The 18690-nt window shown below is 44.1% G+C and overlaps 1 protein-coding gene and 1 long non-coding RNA gene across 6 annotated transcripts in view; one reads left to right on the top strand and one right to left on the bottom strand.

The window, feature by feature from the left end:
* Positions 1-15302, top strand: part of NCAPD2 (non-SMC condensin I complex subunit D2) — a 26594-nt gene extending 11292 nt beyond the window's left edge. For all 3 annotated transcript variants that reach the window (XM_072880333.1, XM_072880325.1, XM_072880314.1), the window contains 16 exons: positions 408-492; positions 645-778; positions 2192-2324; positions 3900-3984; positions 4088-4249; positions 4495-4688; positions 5859-5970; positions 6283-6406; positions 6615-6770; positions 6994-7171; positions 8247-8341; positions 11302-11382; positions 14130-14316; positions 14541-14667; positions 14806-14964; positions 15147-15302. In XM_072880333.1, the coding sequence (XP_072736434.1) occupies positions 408-492; positions 645-778; positions 2192-2324; positions 3900-3984; positions 4088-4249; positions 4495-4688; positions 5859-5970; positions 6283-6406; positions 6615-6770; positions 6994-7171; positions 8247-8341; positions 11302-11382; positions 14130-14316; positions 14541-14667; positions 14806-14964; positions 15147-15229 (2095 nt within the window). In that variant the 3' untranslated portion in view covers positions 15230-15302. The remainder of the gene's footprint in view (positions 1-407; positions 493-644; positions 779-2191; positions 2325-3899; positions 3985-4087; positions 4250-4494; positions 4689-5858; positions 5971-6282; positions 6407-6614; positions 6771-6993; positions 7172-8246; positions 8342-11301; positions 11383-14129; positions 14317-14540; positions 14668-14805; positions 14965-15146) is intronic.
* Positions 4635-18690, bottom strand: LOC140660012 (uncharacterized). 3 transcript variants are annotated; one of them, XR_012045305.1, is made up of 4 exons: positions 18503-18690; positions 17127-17444; positions 16234-16459; positions 4635-6483 (listed from the first exon to the last, which is right to left on the bottom strand). It is a non-coding gene; the product is annotated as an uncharacterized lncRNA (long non-coding RNA). The 3 variants fall into 3 exon arrangements; XR_012045303.1 differs by having other exon boundaries at positions 16234-16415; XR_012045304.1 differs by having other exon boundaries at positions 16234-16415; positions 17127-17297.

Genomic DNA, 18690 nt, shown 5'->3' with positions numbered 1-18690 from the left:
TGTTGCGTGGAGATGACTCTCCTGCAGTTTGAGCTCTGGCCTTGTTTGTTCATAGAGAGTTTTTCAGTTTCTTATGCTCTAGTGAATAGTACTTTGACTTGCGGTTGAGAGTAAACTGGGAAGTGGCTGGTGAGTGCCTCTTGTTGAGCCTTTGAGCACCAGGAGGAGCAGCAGTGCACAAGGTAGTGGACTTTCGAGCCTGTGTCATGCTCATTGGCACTTGAGCTGGGTGACTTGGAGAACTCCAGCTTGTAGAGAGGGAAGTTTTCCTGTCCCCAGGGACCAGCTCTATTTTCTAATAGATGTCCTCAGCTCTCTGAATAGGAAAGTAATTGTGACAGTTGCTTTTTCTTTACCTTTTAAATTTTTTTTATTATTATTTTATTTTATTTTTCCCCTCTTCAAAGGACCAGGGCCCAGGGCCTGGTGAATTCTCTCTCTCTCATCATGGTGGATGCATCGCTAGGAACAATACAGTGCTTAGAAGAAATAGTGAGTACTTGCCTTGCCTGGGTTTGGATTGTATTTGTGATCTTAGATGTCCATTATATTAAAATGGTAGTCATTGCAGTTAATGTCTTCGTTGGTTTGAATTCCATCCTCCTCTGTCTCTCCCTACTTGTTTTATTGCATTTCTTTTACAGATCTCAGAGTTTGTGCGGAAAGATGAAATAAAGCCTGCTGTGATCCAGCTGCTTTGGGAGCGATTCACAGAAAAATCTCAGTGCTCATCACTAGAACGACGTGCTGCTGTGATGCTGCTGGGGATGATGGCACGGTGAGCCTAGGGCCCAGTCTAATCCTGTGAGTGGGAGGATGTACAGGGAATTGATTTTTATTGAAGAACTGCGGGTGCTGCATCAGCTGACCCTTTGTTCTGCAGCTTCAAAATTAGTAACCAGGTCATGGGATAACGAAGCCTGGAATTAAACATAGTTGTGCTGGGTCCCACCAGCACAGTCTCTGTATGAGCATGACGACATTACTTTCTTTGTGTTCTGAATGTCCATCCCTTCTCAGACTTTACTGTGTCGCAGGTCTGCAGCTTTGTCTGTGTTTGGATAAGAACAGAGAGAAGCTGCTGAGTAGAGATGTCTGGAGCCTTTGCCATGGAGGGAAATGAATCTGCTTCCCTTTCTGGGGGAAAAATGAGTGTAATTGCACTATAAGGTTTTCATCTCCTCAGTTTCCCAGCCCAGTAACCCTTTGGCATTTAGCTTACCTGCTGATTTCTTCTTGCTCTTCCTACTTCACTCCTTCATCAGTCAAAAATAGGCCTGCATAATGATGATCTTAGAGTTCTTGCCTCTAGAGTTGAAGCCATTTCTGGAGCTTACAGCCAGTTCTGCAATTTGAGTATTAGATGTTCCTTCCAAGGTATTTCTACCACTCCATCCCACATGCTTACCGCAGAATTGTAGACATCGTCTCAAAATTAATATCCTTCCCTAAAATCATGGGATTTAAAGAAAACTGTGGGTTTCCAGGGTATCCCATGAGATCCTGTGTCGAGTCCATGTGTATGTATGTGTGAAATAAGAACAGCATTGCCACCTTCACAAATCTGCTAAGGGAGGTGCTTTTGCTTTTGTCTATAGATGCCCATTATGAACTTTTTAGATTCTCTTTTTAAATACAGTCGATTCTGTTCTTGCCTTCTTCGTCCAGTTAATTGTATATTCCTCAGAGCAGGCCTGCACAATTGTACCTTTTGGAGGTAGAAGGGAGGTGTGTGGGCACGTGTTTTTTGGGGGGTTTTGTTTGTTGTTTTGTGTTGTTTCCCACAGTAGGGGAGGAACTGTCACACATCACCAGTCCTGAGCTGCTGGACTCTGTTTTGCAACATTTTTCTTTGTCTTACCCTTTTAAGTTTTGCTCCTTTCTGATAAGAAAGAGGAGTCAAGAATCTTCTTTCTTTACAAAGAGACAGTATGCCCAGTGTTGTTCGCTTTGGAGAACCTCCTCTCTTAGTGGAGTATGGATTATACTGGCTTCTGTGGAATATTGCTTGCTGCTCCTATAGCTGTATCCTGAGTCACTGGATGGATTTCCACTGCCTCCTCCCCCCCCCGGCCCCTTACTCAAAACACTGGCTTCTGCAAGGCACAAGGAGTATTTCTATTGATTATGCGTACTTCTGTAAACTTTCAACAGCAACTCATGTAATACCCCCATCCCTTCCATTCCACAGAGGGAAGCCAGAGATCATAGGTAGCAACTTGGGTGTCTTGGTGACAGTAGGGCTGTCTGAGAAGGTATGTGAAGACTATCGCCTGGCTCAAGAAGTATGCAATGCAATCTCCAAACTTGCCAGTAACCCTAAGGTGAGACTCTTAGCTTGTTCTTGAGGTCATCCAGAAACAAAGTTATCCAGAAACAAAGAAAGGCGGAAAATGGTTTGTATTGAGACGAGAGAGAAGTGATTAAGTTTTCACTGATTTTGAAATTAAGTAGGTTGAGACCATTCAGCAGCACTGTCTAGAAAGCTTAGCACACATCAATGAACATGTAACAAAAGAATTTTCATTAGGCAACAGGCTGAATTCAATTAGTAAAGAGTTCAGTGCACAATAAAATATGTTTTTCTTTCAACTCTATTCCTCAGACTCCCGGTTCTAAGCTGATTTGCGTTTCCTTAACCATGAAGCCCTTTCCTCTGCTCATGTTTTCTGGTGTTGTGATTCTTTTGCCCTCCCTATTAATTGATATTTGGGAGTTGTCAGCTGTACAGTTGAATATAAAACATGAAAGGTTTTCAAACCTGTTGGACTTACAACAACATGATGGTTGATGGCTTCTTTGTCTGGGGAACAATTTATATTTTTTTTTCTTTAATGCACTTGGGAAAAAAAAAAACAACTTTGTTTTTTGACTCAAGCACTATGGGCATTTTGGTTCAGGAGTTCCAGCCTAAAAACAGCCCTTCTTCACGCAGCACCATCATTCTGCATTTGCCCCTTCCCCTGGGGACATTACTGCAGGACCTTCATGAGTTAACGTGTATTCTTAAATGTTCAACATTCTTAAATGTTCTGAAGATGGTTGTAATTCAATTTTAGGTTGACCTAACTCTGCAGTTAAGTTTTGTATGTGAGAAGGGACTGAACTGTAGATACTTGAATGACTGTGGTAGCTCTTCCTTCCCTCCCCCCCCCCCCCGATATTTGGTACAGGGAGTAGGGTTGTAGTGAATTTAGAAATTTTGTTTCCAGCTACTGAAAGCTGGTAAATCCTCAAGCAGTAGCCTGTTTTGGTCAAGTATATCTTGATGAGGTAGCTCCAGACGTGCTGGGATATCTCAGGCATTGTCATACTTGGTTTAGTATTTCTCTGGGTTATCTTATTCTCAACCTAAAATGTGGTGGGACTGATACAGAGTGTATGCAACAGCCTAAGTGTGAGGTGGTGTTGGATCCAGAGCTATCCTCTGTTATTTCTACTGATGATATTTTGCTTTTAAACAAAACCTCATGGTTCTGGAGTACCCCTAAGCAAGGGCGTCTAGTTGACTTACTGTTGATAACTCTGAAGATGCTCTAAAGGTTTCCCTCTTCATTCACTGTGGAGAATGAGTAAATAATATCAGATTTAAAAAGAGTAATTTTGAGATTTCAAAGAGTTATTTTGATTTAAGGTGAAATAGTGGAACTGTCTGGGTCAGCCTGGGATCACCACTTGTCCAAGCTTTAAATCCACCCAGTGCTGCCACCATGCCTTCAAAAGTGACAGTAATGTCCCTGCTGTGTGTTTAGTGGCAGAGCAGTACTGGATGTCCCTGCCACGGGCCTAGCATGGGTTTGATTAGCATTGTGCACATAGCAAGGTTAAGTACTGGGAAGGGCATGGGGATCTTACCGCACAAGAGTGTGGTAAGAGTAACTCATCTGTTCTCTCTGCAGCCAGCACTGGGGAAGAACAATGCACCTTTTCGACTGCCACAGAACCACATGCTCTTTGGGTGCCTGAGTGAGACTGTGAGTAAAGGTGAGCTGAAGTCAGCAGTAGGTTTGGAGGAGATGGAGTTGGGCTGTGAGACAGCCTGTGTCATCGCTGGTATGTGTGGTACATGGCTCCCTCTTCTCATCAGGCTTTGGCCAGCCAAGTGGTCACTGGATCCCCTTCATGGAGGCAGCGGTAACGCTCATCTACCAGCTAGCAGAAGGGGCAGAGGAGATATGTGCTCACGTCCTGCAGGTGTGCAGTCAGCAAGCTCTGGAGAAGCTGCAGGAGGCTGATGGGCAGAAAGCTGGTGAGGAAAAAAGCTGGTGAAGGAAATCTGTACCCATGATTTCTAGTGCTGTGATTGGGTGGCCTAGAGTAACTGCAGGAGGAGAACAGAGCTGAGAGGCTAGTGGAGGTGTTGGCGTGGAAAGGTGCGAGTGCTGTGAAGGAGTCTGTGGAGTATGGAGATGGGTTATATAGTGAGACTTGGCAGTAACTGATGAGGGAAGAGGTTTAGATCAACACTGAGCTGTAGTAATTTTTCTCCACTAGATCCAGGGGTTTCTCCCAGCAGAGTCTCTGATGGTGCTAGCAGTCTCCCCACATTCCTGCTGATGCACTTGGTGTCCCTTGTGGGACAGGTGGCACTGCAGCAGGTAGTGTATTTGGAAGTGTCAGTGAGCACAGAGCTACGCAGACGCCGCATCCTCAGAGAGGAGGAGAAGACGAAGAAGCAGAGACCCCAGGTGAGAACCGAGGGGTTTTTTCCTGTGGGCAGCTCTTCTAGTGTCCCAGCTACTGCCACAGCAAACTTCTGGAGAATGCAGTCCTGACAATGCATGAGGTCCAGGGTAATGCACGCTCTGGGAATAGAAATGGACATGTGTTGGTCAGGATTGACAGGGAGAGCTGAGGGCCTTGAATGACCCTGTTCAATAAAACCCTCACACTGTTCTTAGGTTTTGAACAGGCAGAAGGGAGGGAATGAAGGGTGATGTCCTGGCCATGCTTATCTTCTTGCTTCAGGCAAACATTTCCTTGGCCCTCATCACCTCCTTTCTTACTAGTGCAATCTTTAGCAATTGCTGCTAGTGATGAAGAACACCATTTGTGCCCTGTGTTCTGGAAAAGGGCTTCTGGAACCTTGGTCCATAGGGCTTGAGGGTCCTATCCTCTCTCAGATAGTAACGATGAAAGTTTAATAGTAGCCTTCTTAATGGGACCTGTATGATAGAAATACCCTGTTTGGTTAGGTCTACCTCAGAACATTTTCCAGAGTGTAGTGAGGCTGACTTTCTTGGGTAAGAATTGAGGAAAAAATTGTGTGTCCCTAGGTATCCAGTCTCTATTATATGCCTACACTGCTATGTCCGGAGAAGTTTGTAGTTCATTTCCTCATCCACCCTGCTTATCAGTGTCACTACCATTTCCCACACAGGAGGAGGTTACTACGAGATATTCCAAGAAGCATAATTTGGATGCAGAGTTGGTCCCCATGCAATGCCCATGTCTCTTTTCTTCCCTTGTGTTGCTTTTGCCTTGCTATGAGGTTTACCATAATCTTGCTCACAAGACCAGCAATTCAAAGGCTGCTTTTAACTTCTTGCTTTTAGGATTTGCATTTCTCTTAAGTTGTGCCAGACTCGGGCATTGATGGCAGATGTGTCCTATGTCTCTCTCAGATTAGTAGCTTAGGCTTTCTTTTTTCATTGGTGTTCTGTGGCACATGGACTGGCAAATCCTGAACTACCCTTCACAGCTTCATTCAGTTCTCAGGGAAAAGTGGGTTATAAAACTCTCCAGCAGTCTGTTGTTCTCTAGTCATGCATGCAGCTCTCGCCCAAGAGAAGAGTACTTTGTGAAGGAAGGGGTTATTGTTGCCTGTCATCTTTTTCACAGTCTTCCTTTCTGCACAGAGCACAGGAAATGAGGCCACTATGGAGGAGGAGCTGGGCCTTGTGGGAGCCTCAGCTGATGACACCGAGGCTGAGCTCATCCGCAGTATTTGTGAGACAGAACTTCTAGATGGTAAGCGTGGCTGCCACCAAGGAGCACTGGTTCCATCTGCCTGTGTGAAAGAACAGGTATGGTGGGTAACAAATCCAGAAGGAAGAAGGCTGTTTCCTTCGGAAGGAAACACTGTCACTTTTGTCCAGTGTCAGTTTCTATGTAGACTGTCTGTTTCTTTGCTCTTCCTCTCTGGAGGTGGTTTTTCAATGGTGAAAGTGAGTCAACGAGTTTCTGTTGTCTGCAGGAATTCTGGGATAAATCGAATACTTGTTTTTAAAGGGATGTGCAAACAGTGCTCTCATACTTGCAGTCTTTATCCCCGCTCTCTAGGGAGGCACCTGTTCTCTGCTTTTGTTCCACTCGTGCTCAAGATCTGCAACAACCCTGGGCTCTACAGTGATTCGGCACTCTCGGCTGCTGCAGCCCTGACTCTTGGCAAAGTCTGCATGATCAGGTAATGCCTAGCCATGCTGGTGTTCTCTTCCCAGCCTTCCCAGTACTAAAGCACAAGCAAACATTGCAACTCCTTTCCTGTGGAGAGAACAAACACAAAAGAGCATTTGTAGATTTTTGGGTTGGGTTTTTTTTTTTTTGGTCTCACTGCTCTCTGAGAGATGGAATTTTGGTATCTATGCCTTCTTTCCTGTACCCTATCTCATCAGCTCCGAGTTCTGTGACTCCCACTTGCGCCTGCTGTTCACTATGATGGAGAAGTCCACTCTGCCTGGTGTGAGATCCAACCTCATTATTGCAGCAGGAGATCTGGCCATCCGTTTCCCCAACCTGGTGGAGCCTTGGACATCGCATCTCTATGCCAGGTAATGGTACGCTCATTGCTGGGAGAGGACAGGTGATGAGAGCTCTGTGGACGGGTGACACTGGGCCTCCGGAAGGTGAGAATGACCCAGGAAACCAAATTTGAAGGTGTCAGTGCAGGGAGACAACAGACGTGGGCTGTGGAGTAGGCTGTCATGGGTATCGGTAACTTAGAGAGATACTCACACTCAGCTGCTTTCTGCAGTAACTATATGCTTCTGTCAGGTTGCGGGACCCCTGCCCAAGGGTGAGGCAGACGGCTGGACTGGTGATGACTCACCTCATCCTCAAAGACATGGTAAAGGTGAAGGGCCAAGTGAGCGAAATGGCAACTCTGCTTATAGACCCAGAGGAGGCAATCATGGGAGTGGCTCAGAACTTTTTCAGTGAACTCTCCAACAAGGCAAGTGGATGCTCAGGGACCTTAGTTGACAAGAGTGGGGAAGGGCTGGTGGAGGCTGGGTCAATGACACAAGAGTTGAGTCCTGAAGCAGGTGTATCAGTGGTGTAGAGCAGCTGTCTGTCCCTCTTTGTTGCCTAAATTAGGGTAGATAAAGGAGTTGCAACACGAGTTTTGTTTCAACTGTGATGTTGCTGAATTTGACCTAATCCATTCATATCAGAAGGCGGGCTCCAAACCAGTGCCTTGTCCCTTTGCTTTCTTGTGTGCACCTAGCACAGGGTTGGGAACAGTTTTCTGCAGTTTACCTTTAGGCCTTAAAACAGAGTTCCCTGACCTTATGGCTCAGGCAGTGCATCATCTCTGAAACTGTTCAAAGTTGTTCTTGGCTGTGTGACATCGAGATACTTAAATTGAAGCAGTTACAGCCCAAGCAGGTAAGAACAGTAGCAACATTACCCCTGTACACTGTTGATTCAACGTGAAGGCTGCTGCGGGCCCTTCAGAGTTTGAGATTTACTGCCTGAGAAGCTGCAATGATAGTGGGGCATTACTATCTTGGCTTGCTCTGTTAAAAGCAGGGCCGGCCACCTGACTGCACTGACTTCCTATCTCTGCAGTGTCTAAGACAAAAAGCAGTGGGAAAAGGAACCTGGATTGGGCCTTTTCAGGCAAGATGGGAGGCAGTTTCTTGAGCTGAACTGCTGTGTAAGTTTCCTTTATCAGGAAGCTTTTGTGTTGGGTTTTGACAAGGTTGGAAAGCAAGGAAACTGCATCCAAGTCTGCCAAAGAGCAGAGCTGTTGCAAACTAAGGGTTGCAGTTGTTGTTAGCTTGTTGATTGGTTGGTTTTTTCCCCCCTTAGCTTCAGCCAAGTAGTCCGGGATTGGTTTGGCTGGCTGTGTACAGCTCGTTTCAAAAAGCTGATGTTTTCAGTCAGTAGATTTGGGGTGGGGAGAAAGGAGGTAATTTTAAGTGGGCAGCTTATTTGGCTTGACTCGAGCTGTCCTTCATAATTCTTATGTAGAACCTCATGTAGAAACAAACATAATCTCATGTAGAACCTTGTATTCTGCACAGGGTAATGCTATCTATAACCTGCTTCCAGACATAATCAGTCGTCTCTCAGATCCTAACTGCGGCGTAGAAGAGGAATCCTTTCACACTATTATGAGGTATTCTGGGGTTAAAGAAATCTCTTTTGACTAGGACTACGTTTATGCAAAGGGGGTGCCAGATCCAGGGAAGAGAAACTACAGTGACATATACAAAATGCCCTTTCAGTTGTTCTCCTTGATCTGACTTCTTCAGTCTGCATCTGAAATGGAGTCATGCTGAGGGGAATCAATTCTAAAGCCACATAGTTGGGGGTGAGGAGAGACTCCACAAAGAGTTTCCACTAGCTCATTCAAAATTACTTTCCCTCTAGAAGAGGAAACCAGTTGTGTTTATGCATGGGAATGTGAATATGCAACATTAGCAGAACACAACAGATTTTAAAGACTCTGCTGCCTTTGTCATTTTCATAGAATCGTTTAGGTTGGAAAAGACCTTTCAGGTCATCGAGTCCAAGCGTTAACCTAGCACTACCAAATCCACCACTAAACCATGTCCCTAAGCACCACATCTACACAGCTTTTAAATACCTCCAGGGATGGTGACTCAATCACTTCTCTGGGCAGCCTGTTCTAGTGCTTGACACATTTTGGTGGCCTACTGGATTTTTTTTTTTAGGCAATTTTAGTAAAGCTGCAGTTAAGGTAACAGATTTGGGTTTGGTTTTTGGGTTTGGTTGTTTGTTGGTTTGGTTTGTTTTGGGTTTTTTTCCCCAAGAAGGCCTTACTCCATATATAGACATATTGGAATATTTCAGTTGGAGGGTATTGGGTGCTCATAGACAGCACAAAGAATGTCTTTAGTGGTAAATTAGAGAAAGTTTTCTCTCATATCTAAAACTTAACCACATGAGGGTTTTTCTGAGTTGCCTGAATCCCTGTGGATTACAGAGGGGAGCGCTGGACAAAACAAAAGTATTGGTGTTGCTGAAGAAAACAATAATAAAATCTGCAGTGATTTTTCAACTAGTCTTTCTGTCCATGAGACTCCAGTGCATTTAGGAAGACGGATGGAATTTTGGACAGGTAGGAATTGGAAGGCACAGAAAATGTCTATTAGTGAGGCTGAAATTGAGACTGAAAATAATTTATGGCTGCAGAAGTATATGGATGTTTTGTTTAAGCTTTTAGTAAGGATAGTCATTTGAAATAATAGGAAATACAGCATGTGGCTACTGACAGCCCATGTAAAAGGGAAAGTTTGTGTCTGAAGTGGAAGTAAACCATCACAGAGAAACAAGAAGGCATGTATAAAAAGAATGGGACATAATTCTGGAATTTTCAGTACAATTTTTAATAAATGTCAAACTGGAGGTGTTACCACAGACCTAGAGAATAGTAAGTGTAGCACTTGCATTAAAGTGTGATTAGCGTGGTTAAGACAGCTATAGATGGACTTTTCTGACTTCCAACAACATACAGGGAGAGAACTGGAGGTGCCTGGCAAATAAGAGAAAAGGCAGTATTCATTTAACAAAGTAGACAGGTATCAAATTAGTCTAAAGCTAATGAATTTTAAAGACCTGATCATCAGTTAGCCACCACATCATATCCTTTAAATGGGAAAAAAGGGAATAGTAGTTGAAACTGAACTGTTTTCCCATATGAAATTCTTACATTGTGGAGAGGACTCAGAAACCATGGTGGACAAAAGCACGGGCTAGGAAGGAAGCAGTGGCTTATGCTCCAGGGATACTTGCCGAACTGGAGAATAGAGAAGTGTAAAAAAGATAGGGGTAGTGGGGGGAGCATCACTGTTAAAGGACTAACTCGTGCAGAAGAGAGGGTTACAGTAATAACTGAGATGAAAACTAGCAGAACAAAGTGTAAGGTTGAATGTTTAGAAATTGTTTAACCTCTGCTGTAAAGCTATGGCTTAAGTTAGAGATGCATTCCACTTGCTATTTTAGCAGTCAAGTTATTTCTGGTTTACGTATGGGGAAGCGTTAGTAGTGCTGGTGAGACCTCGCCTGGAATGCCACCACGGTTCTGGTCACTTAGTTAAAGAAAGACGAATTGATGCGGGGGAAAAAAATGCAAAGGGAGGACCACTGAGGATATGGTCTCTGTTCCGTATCTTAGAAAAGAAGCCTGGTGTGGCGGTCGTAGACATAACAAAGACTGAACAAGGATGTGCTTAGAGCAGTTATATCAAGGCCAGTGGCAACCTGACTGAGCTTAAGTTAGCAGAAATGTTGGTACAAGAAAAAGGGAGGCCAGCAGGACCTTCTTAATAAATGGAAGTTATTCAGTGATTTCTATGAGGACAGCATGCAAAATGCAGAAGTACTTAACTGCATTAAAGTCCATGTCTCTCTATACCTCAAGAAGCTAAGAAAAATGTGGGATCAGGTTAGCATTTAAGTTCTGTTAGGCTTTGTTCCCACTTGAGTGCAAAGTAATGCTCACTTTCACATTGATCCTAAATACAGCAACACAGCTTCAGCAAACTAATAATGAAAAAAAGTCACAGGAGTGGTTTTGAGGGGAAAAAAAAAATAATACTGCATGCTACCCTACTCCCCTCAAGGTGGTCTTGTCAGACATACTAGTCTGCCAGCGCAACTTGTGAAGTGGGGAGATTGGCTGGAGGTGTTGCGTGCTCTTAAAACCGGATTGAAGGAGCTGATCAACAGTCAACACTGCAGCCTTTTCAGTGTCTCTCCTACCTCAGACCCTGCACAGACATTAGCACTTCTCACTCCAGACCTCTAGGGGTCTTTGCTTTAGCTGGATTTCTTAGTTTTATCCTAGGCAGGTGCTATTACGCAAACATGCAGTTTTAATTACACATTATGTCACAGCAGCTGTCTCCCAACAGGGACTGTGATTACTATTTGAAATATATATATGCTAATAGCTTCTCCTGAACCAAGTCTAAGGCATGCAGAGCTCTCTTGTCTTCTTTTGGAGGACCACCCAGCTGATCACTGGATAGGATAGCTGCAAACATCCCAGGGTGTAGGCAGAAATGGGGTTTCCTCTCTGGGCTTTCAACTTGCCATTTTTTTCCTTTGCAGACATCTCTTCTCATATATTACAAAAGACAAACAGACAGAGACCTTGGTGGAGAAACTTTGTCAGCGATTCCGGACTGCCAGGTGGGTTGTAATCCTAATTTTCCTGACAAGCAAGTCTGCTTCTTAGGAATCGTTACAAGAAACTAGCTTGTGTATGGTGGCTATAACAGGTTCCCATCATATTCTTCACATGGCAAAGTGACAAATCATAGAATCATAGAATCATTTAGGTTGGAAAAGACCTTTAAGATTATCGAGTCCAACCGTGACTAATAGACTAAAGCATGTGCTAATGGAATGCAACACAGTCTACACCTTTATGTCCAAATATAGAGTTTAATGTACTTCAGCTGAGGAATAAACTTCCCATAAACTTCAGTGGAAGCAAAGAACTCCTGAAATTCCATCGTCAATGTTTTCTGAAAATATATTAAGATGGACTGCAGCATCAATACTAAAATGATAATGATGTCATTTAAAATCAAAATACATAAATTTGAGTTACTGGCCTTTTAGAATGGCTTGTGGTACAGAAGAATTTTCTAATAGAAACTTTAAGGTAAAAATAAATACTTTTTCATAAAAAATATAATTACTTTCACTGCCACATCAGGTTCTTGGAAAACAAGTAAATTTGATCCTATACATATAAAGAGGGTCAAAAGATACCACATAATCAAATTCAAGAATGATAGCAGTAACGTTGTGTATTAGCTTCAATAGTGTGGCTCAGGAAATCCCCCAACCACTAAATCCCAGAAGAAAACATCTGTAAACTTGTCTTTTTCCATAAGCATTTGCTATCAGACAGTCACACACAGGAATCCTGACTAGACCTTTATTCTGGTGCAGTATATGCCTTCTGTGCTAGACAGGCTTGTGTAAATATTCTAAGTTAAATTCTGCTCTTTCTTTAAGTTTCTACTCTTCTCATTCTGATGAAGTCCTATGCAGTTAATCCATCTGTAGATTTGTAAATTTTATTTCTAGTATTTTATGGTTTGTAGCACACATGCTGACATAACCTGGATTAGGTCCCTTTTTCTTTTTTTTCTATCTTCCTCCTAAAAATACATGAATAAGTATGTATAAGTTAAGGCTTCTGGTCTTATTACACTGTGATTGGCCCCTCTCCCTTCCCTCCTTTCTTAGGGAAAAGGTTTTGTGACAATTTAGATCTGCATTACAGCTGAACAAGGAGACACCCCACATGTTGGTTTTATGCACGTTTGTGGTCCTTCTCCACAGGCTACCCCCTTGCATCTCAGCTAAGAAATCAGTGTGTTAACTGAGAAGTTGGGATCTCCCTAGCAGTCCTGCCTGCAGTGATCTCCGCTATCTAGTTGATATAGGCTTGTCCTTGTTCTGTGTGCATGGGCTGCTCAGTATAACTATGCCTGGGACTCACCATTTTCTTATTCAAGGGCTTGTGCCACTATACATTTATGCCTTTGCTCTGCTCTGTCTGCCAGATTTGTATGCCTTGCTCAGGATCCATCCCATGAATCTGGGATATCGTTTTGCTTTGTCAGTTTTTGGGTATTTTTGTTGGTGCTCCTTTTCCCAAGCTGTAACTTCCCTGACACCAGACATACACTTCCCCCCCCCCCCCCCATCATTTCCTTCTCCATCATTGTGGCTTTGCCCTTGAGGTTTAAGCTGTGTCTGCTTATCTTGGCCATTTGTACACAGTGCCTGGGCATGTGACCTGTTCAGCTGCCTCAGGGAGTTGCATATTCCCCAGAAATATTTGGATTTTATTTCCTGAGCTGGAGTGGAGAGTGGCCCCTGTCTCCAAAATTGTCTCCCAGGAACACCGGTGAGCTCTTCACACCACATTTGTAAAGAACCATCTGCGTGTAAGCCAGGCGTCACCTTTACTAAAATGCCCTAGTATTTCTATACCACAGAGGAGATCAGTTTAATGCACACTAGCAGTAATAGAGCAAGACTCTCATTTCAGGCTAAAACAGGAGCTTATCAGAAAAGATTTTGCAGCCACCATCACCCTCCTTAGCGTTTCTGGAGCTCTAAACGTAGCAACATGCCAAGTATTGTTCAGACCTCAGGTGTGGAAGCACCTGGATGCTGCAGCTTTGTTCTCTATCTGTCTGCATTTGGACGGTGCATTCTGAGAGGGTATATGCAAGACAGATTTCTGGACCTCTGCTTTGTATATATTAATAATGGGGGCTTTGGCCTAGCTTTTTTTCCCTCCCATTTCACCACAGTGAGCTACATAGAGGATGTTAGTTAGCTTTTTTCTTTTTCCAGTAACTTTTGCTGGCATTTGAATGTAGTCCTCCTTTGAAACAGCAGTTGTTATTTGTTCACTTTATATCTTAATGAGAATGGCCTTCTTTATGTAACTGGCCTGTAACTGGCCAGGAAAGAGAGAGAGAACACCAAATAAAGCTTCTGCTTGAGACTATCTCAAACATGCAAAAATGAGTAGCCAGGGGTTTTATTTAGTCGAAATAAGGCCCTTCAAGAAGAGTCTTCTTGTATTACTGCGGGCCAGGAGGAAAAAACTTCTGACATTTTTTAAACAAGCAACTGTGTTCTTTAACAGTGAAGCTTTCATATTTGTCTGACAGACACTAAGTCTGTGTCTTTGATGGAATACAGTGGTGGTTGTGAAGTGGTTGGTATGGTATGGCATGGCACTCTAACTGACCTGTAACAGAACAACCTGAATCTCATGTTCTGCAGGGCAGACGCACCTGCAGGAAAAGCTTTATCCTCATGTGCTGTACTTCTAGGTAGGATATGCTCATCCTTACACACCCCTTTTCATAAGAGCTAAGGGCAATCTTTGTCTTTCTCAGAACTGAGCGTCAATATCGGGATCTGTCCCACTGCCTTACTCTGCTTCCCATCTCGGAACGGGGCCTTCACAAGCTGCAGGACAACTTTGACTGCTTTGCAGACAAGCTCCAAGACCCAGCTGTCTACAGTTGTTTCCAAACTGTGCTGGCTCGATTCCGCAGAGCAGGTGGCAAACCTGAGACTAAAGTAAGGATGGGGGGCAAGTGTCCAGGCTAGGAAAACGATTGCTTTTTACACACAATTATTGGAAAGCCCTGCAGTTCTCCATAATAAGCAGGCTACTACTTGCCCCCAACAATTTATCGGAGAACCTGATGGTAATTCTGCTATGGATGTAATACTTCTCTCCCCAACGCACCTTTTTTTTTTTTTCCTTTTCTTTTTTCCCCACTGTGTTACATCTCCATCAGGCTCTGTCTGAAGAGCTGGAGCAGAAGCTGTCTGCCTCCCACAACCGAGGGCTGAATTCAGCAGAGACATGCCAGGAAGGTAGCGGAACTCCAATGCCAGAGCCGGCCAAGCGGAAACCAACAGGAAGTATGTTCCTCTGGCAAGACTGCAGCCTTCCCCCAGTCCTGCAGTCCAGCAGAGACACCTAGGGACTTTTCCTCACCCTTACAGACAGAATGGCTGCTACCTCTATTTTTTCTTTCCTTTTTTTTTCCCCCTTGGCAGGTTCATGTCGCCAGCCCCTGAGCACAGCCAACAGGGATGAAGATTTTGTCACACCCCAGCCTCGTACCCTCCGAAACCATAAGCGTGCCCAAAAGTGCCCTCCAACCAAAACATCTATTATCACCTTCTCTAGTGATGAGGAGAACAGCTCTGAGGACGGTAAGGCATTGTACATGGATGCTCAAAAGGTGGAAGTGGAGAAAGACTATAGATTTGGCCCATCAGGGATGTTCCTTTGGTAATGGGCAGGTGTGTAGGGCTTCAGAGCACTGCTTAGATTGCCTGTGGATTTTTCTGTTCAAGGCAGTGCAGTGCTGGTTATTGACACATTTTACTCTTAGATCTATCAGCAGAATTAAAAGAGGAAGAAACCCCCACCAAAACAACTCCCATCACCAGATCTTCAGCCCGCCGGCTGCGCTGAGGGAACCATCTGCCACTGTCTTTACCTAAAAATAAAACTCATTTTATGCAGCAGTCGTCTCCTCTTGTCTGAACTACCCCATAAGGTGACAATGCTTTAAATGAGGACAAAATGGAAGTTACACCAGGCTAAAGCAATTCCAAGCCTGTCTTGATATCCCCACAAAGAAAGGCAGTGATGAACATAGCTGCCACTTTGTTTTTGCCCTGGCTTTGCAGATGAAAGTAAGCTGGTCTGATTTTATTTTAAAAAATAAATAAATAAATCTTTGGAAGAAAGTCTTTCTAAGAAGAGCCAAACTAACCACCAAGTACAAAATGCTCATTCCCTTTCCATTTTGTATGTGGTTATAAATACGCCATTGAGCTTCTCTTAACACAGGATTGATATGATTTTGCTGGGTTTAGGCCCTTTTATGTTTGATCCTTTTTGAAGCTCTGTCCCTGCAAAGCCTAGCAGGGCTTTGAGGGAAAGTTACCTGCATCTTTTTCTTGTACAGATCTCCTTAAAGAAGAGTTGAGGGATTTGTGGGGGAGGGAGGAGAAAGGCTAACTTAGACTATAGCTAGAGTGCTTCAACAGAGAATATGCAAAGTGAGTAGGGGAAAAAAAAAATACAACTTTAAAAATTTTTTTTTTTTAAATAAAACAAACAAAAAACCAACAAAAAACAAACCCAAAAAACTTTAGAATTATCTTTGCCTAACTCTGATTTGCTCAAATTACCAAGTATTCTGGTAACATTGGTTGTCTCACTGCGCTTTTTGGAATGTATTTGCTGCAAATCCAATTATGTTTCAAATTGGACTGACACTTAAGCTCTTCCCTTCTAGGAATGCCCAATTAGTGTTCAAGTCAGTCCTGGCACTCCTTGGACAGCCATGTGAACATGAAGTGCCCTAAATTTGAATTTGTGTTAATCACATAAACAACCTTTAACCTCCTGTCTTACAGGCAATTTGGCATTTGTCCCAGAGCTATTAGTACAGAATTCTTTCCTCCTACCTGTCAGTTGCCTGGAAAGCAGACTAGTGACTAGCTGAGCAGGAATCAGAAGGGTCCTCCTATCAGCAGGTTCCTGCAGATCTTCCACATTCTCTGTGGATCTACCACGTTCCTGCAGTCCTTGTGGTCACCCTTGGTTTGCCAGCAAGTAGAGCCTGCTGCTCAGTTGTCCTCTGGCCTGGCTGCATAAGTAATGATAAAAGACTACTGTAGCTTATTTTGATCCCTATTAAAAAAAAAGAAGCATTAGAAATTGCATAGCTTTACCTTGGCCTGGGAATACTTTTTTTTAATGGCAATACCTGAATGGACATAAACACATTAGATGCTTGTAGAAACAAGTAGATGAGGGAATGATGGGATGACAGGTATATTTACTGGGCTGGGACACGTGGACCAAACACCACCCTCAAGTCCTATGACTCACTGGAAAGATCTGCCCCCTTGCTGCTACTAGTGTAATAGCCAGATACCAATATAACCCCCCCCAAATCCAGAGCACTCCGGTAAGAGCAGGACAATCACGTGAAATACAAAGATCAGAAAATTACAGCAATATTGTCCCTCTTGCCCCTCCTCCCTGATAAAATATTCAGTGAAGGCTAAAAGAGACAGAGGCAGCAGCTACGGCATTAACAGTAAATATGACACACAGTTGTGCATGATTCCCCCGCCACCACCCACAGGGGTATGTCACTCACAAATGGGAACGAAAGAAAAAGAACAGCATATATGGATTTCTATCCAGGCTCAAGGGTAGAAATAGACTTTACAAGTCTGTGCAGTAAAACTTGCATATATAGGCAATCATATGTTGACAATACTACAGTGAGGGAGATATGAATGGGTGGATGGAGGAAGCAAGGTGGCCATAAAACTAAGCATTGGCTTACCTTCAGGCCATGCTTTTCCACTACAAGTGGTTAAACTTCTTCCTTCAGGAGAGCTTCCCAGCATCCTTTCTGAGACAGAAGGAGGGTTTCGCAGTCAATGACTGAACTGACACAGTGGCTCCTCCACCGCTTTGCAGCCCATCTTTTGTTCTTTCCTGGGCACAGCACTGCCTGGTCAAGTGAGAGTAGAAGGTCAGTGAGTAGGAGCTCCTGTTGGTCCCTTTCTACAGGCTGTTCAGGTGAGGCATCCTCATCTCCTCACTGGCCTCTCCTGGCATTGGAGGAATTAGCAATCCTCTGTCATGGACAAAGGAAGTCCTGCAGAAAGATGAAACAAAAACCAAGAGGGGTTTGAACAGGTACACAGTGGCTGCTGCCTTAAGCAGTCAGTTGCTGCCTTTCTGTTCCTCGCAAGCACCTATTTCAGTGGCTGCCATGATGACCAGGAATTGCTACTGAAGGAGTAATCCCACTCCCTTGCTTCTGAGGCAGTGGGATTACTGAGTGCCAAGATCAGTGGAGTTTCTGTTCTCTGAGGGACTCCTGACCACAGTAGGCTCCAGACTCCTACACATGGTACCAAGGGAGCGACATGAATATCATCCTTTCACCTAGAGCCTGCAGCAACCATCAGTCCTTTCCATCACCATGGGCCAGGGGGTGTTTCCCCAGGGTACTTCACCCAGTTCCTAGTCCTCCCACTCTCCAGTTGTCCTGCTCCTTTCCTTTATAAGCAACTGTTTGTAAAAGACTAATTCAGCCAGAGATCATTTTTCTGGTGGTCTTGCAAGCTCTAGAATCAAGTGCCCCAGCATCAGAGGGGGAAGGGCTTTTACAGAGGAAACTTGTTAGCACCAGAGAGGAAAGGACAATAACCTATTTGAGTCTGAGAAAACTGGGGCAATCGGGAACTTGTTGTCTGCCAAAGCCAATGACTTCACAGTCGTTGCCAGGACATGTCAGAGCAACTATTCATTTCTACTGCAGTCCCAGCAAGGATCTGGGACACAGAGCAGCTGCAACTTCATGGCACCTGAGTCATTAAGCACCTGCAATTTATCCAGGCTTTGCTGGATTTGCAAATTTTCTACTGTCCCCAAGGTTTCTTGCTTGGTATGGGACAGTGATGACTCCTTCCCTCCTGCTAGCCCCAGCTTTTGCTGGACCCAAGGAGGAGACCCATCACTTGAGAGCTCAGAGCCTGTCCATCCCTGCAGGGCTCAGTCTTCGTGTAAGTGGGCTGGAATTCGGAGAAGTTGCAAAACACATTTCTGGCATTCTTCTTGCAGTCTGGGGCCACCACATTCAAGGGATGCCAGATCAAACCACCGCTACATTTCATATAAAAAACAAAGTGTTGTTGCTTTTGTACGTACCTTTCACTCAGGAAAGAGCTGACTCCTGGAACTGGTGCTTCAACATGAGATTCATCTGCCTGCAGCTGTCTTGCCAGGAGCATGAATACTCTAGGAGACTGACTCAGCTGCTTCTGGATGGTTGAATGTGATTAGGAAGTACAGAACAACATCCTCTGAGACATCTTGCATGTGGGATGAACATGTGT

This window comes from Ciconia boyciana, chromosome 1 (genome assembly GCF_034638445.1).
Source record: "Ciconia boyciana chromosome 1, ASM3463844v1, whole genome shotgun sequence".
Taxonomy (NCBI): Eukaryota; Metazoa; Chordata; class Aves; order Ciconiiformes; family Ciconiidae; genus Ciconia; species Ciconia boyciana.
This window is presented reverse-complemented; position numbering and strand designations above follow the sequence as displayed.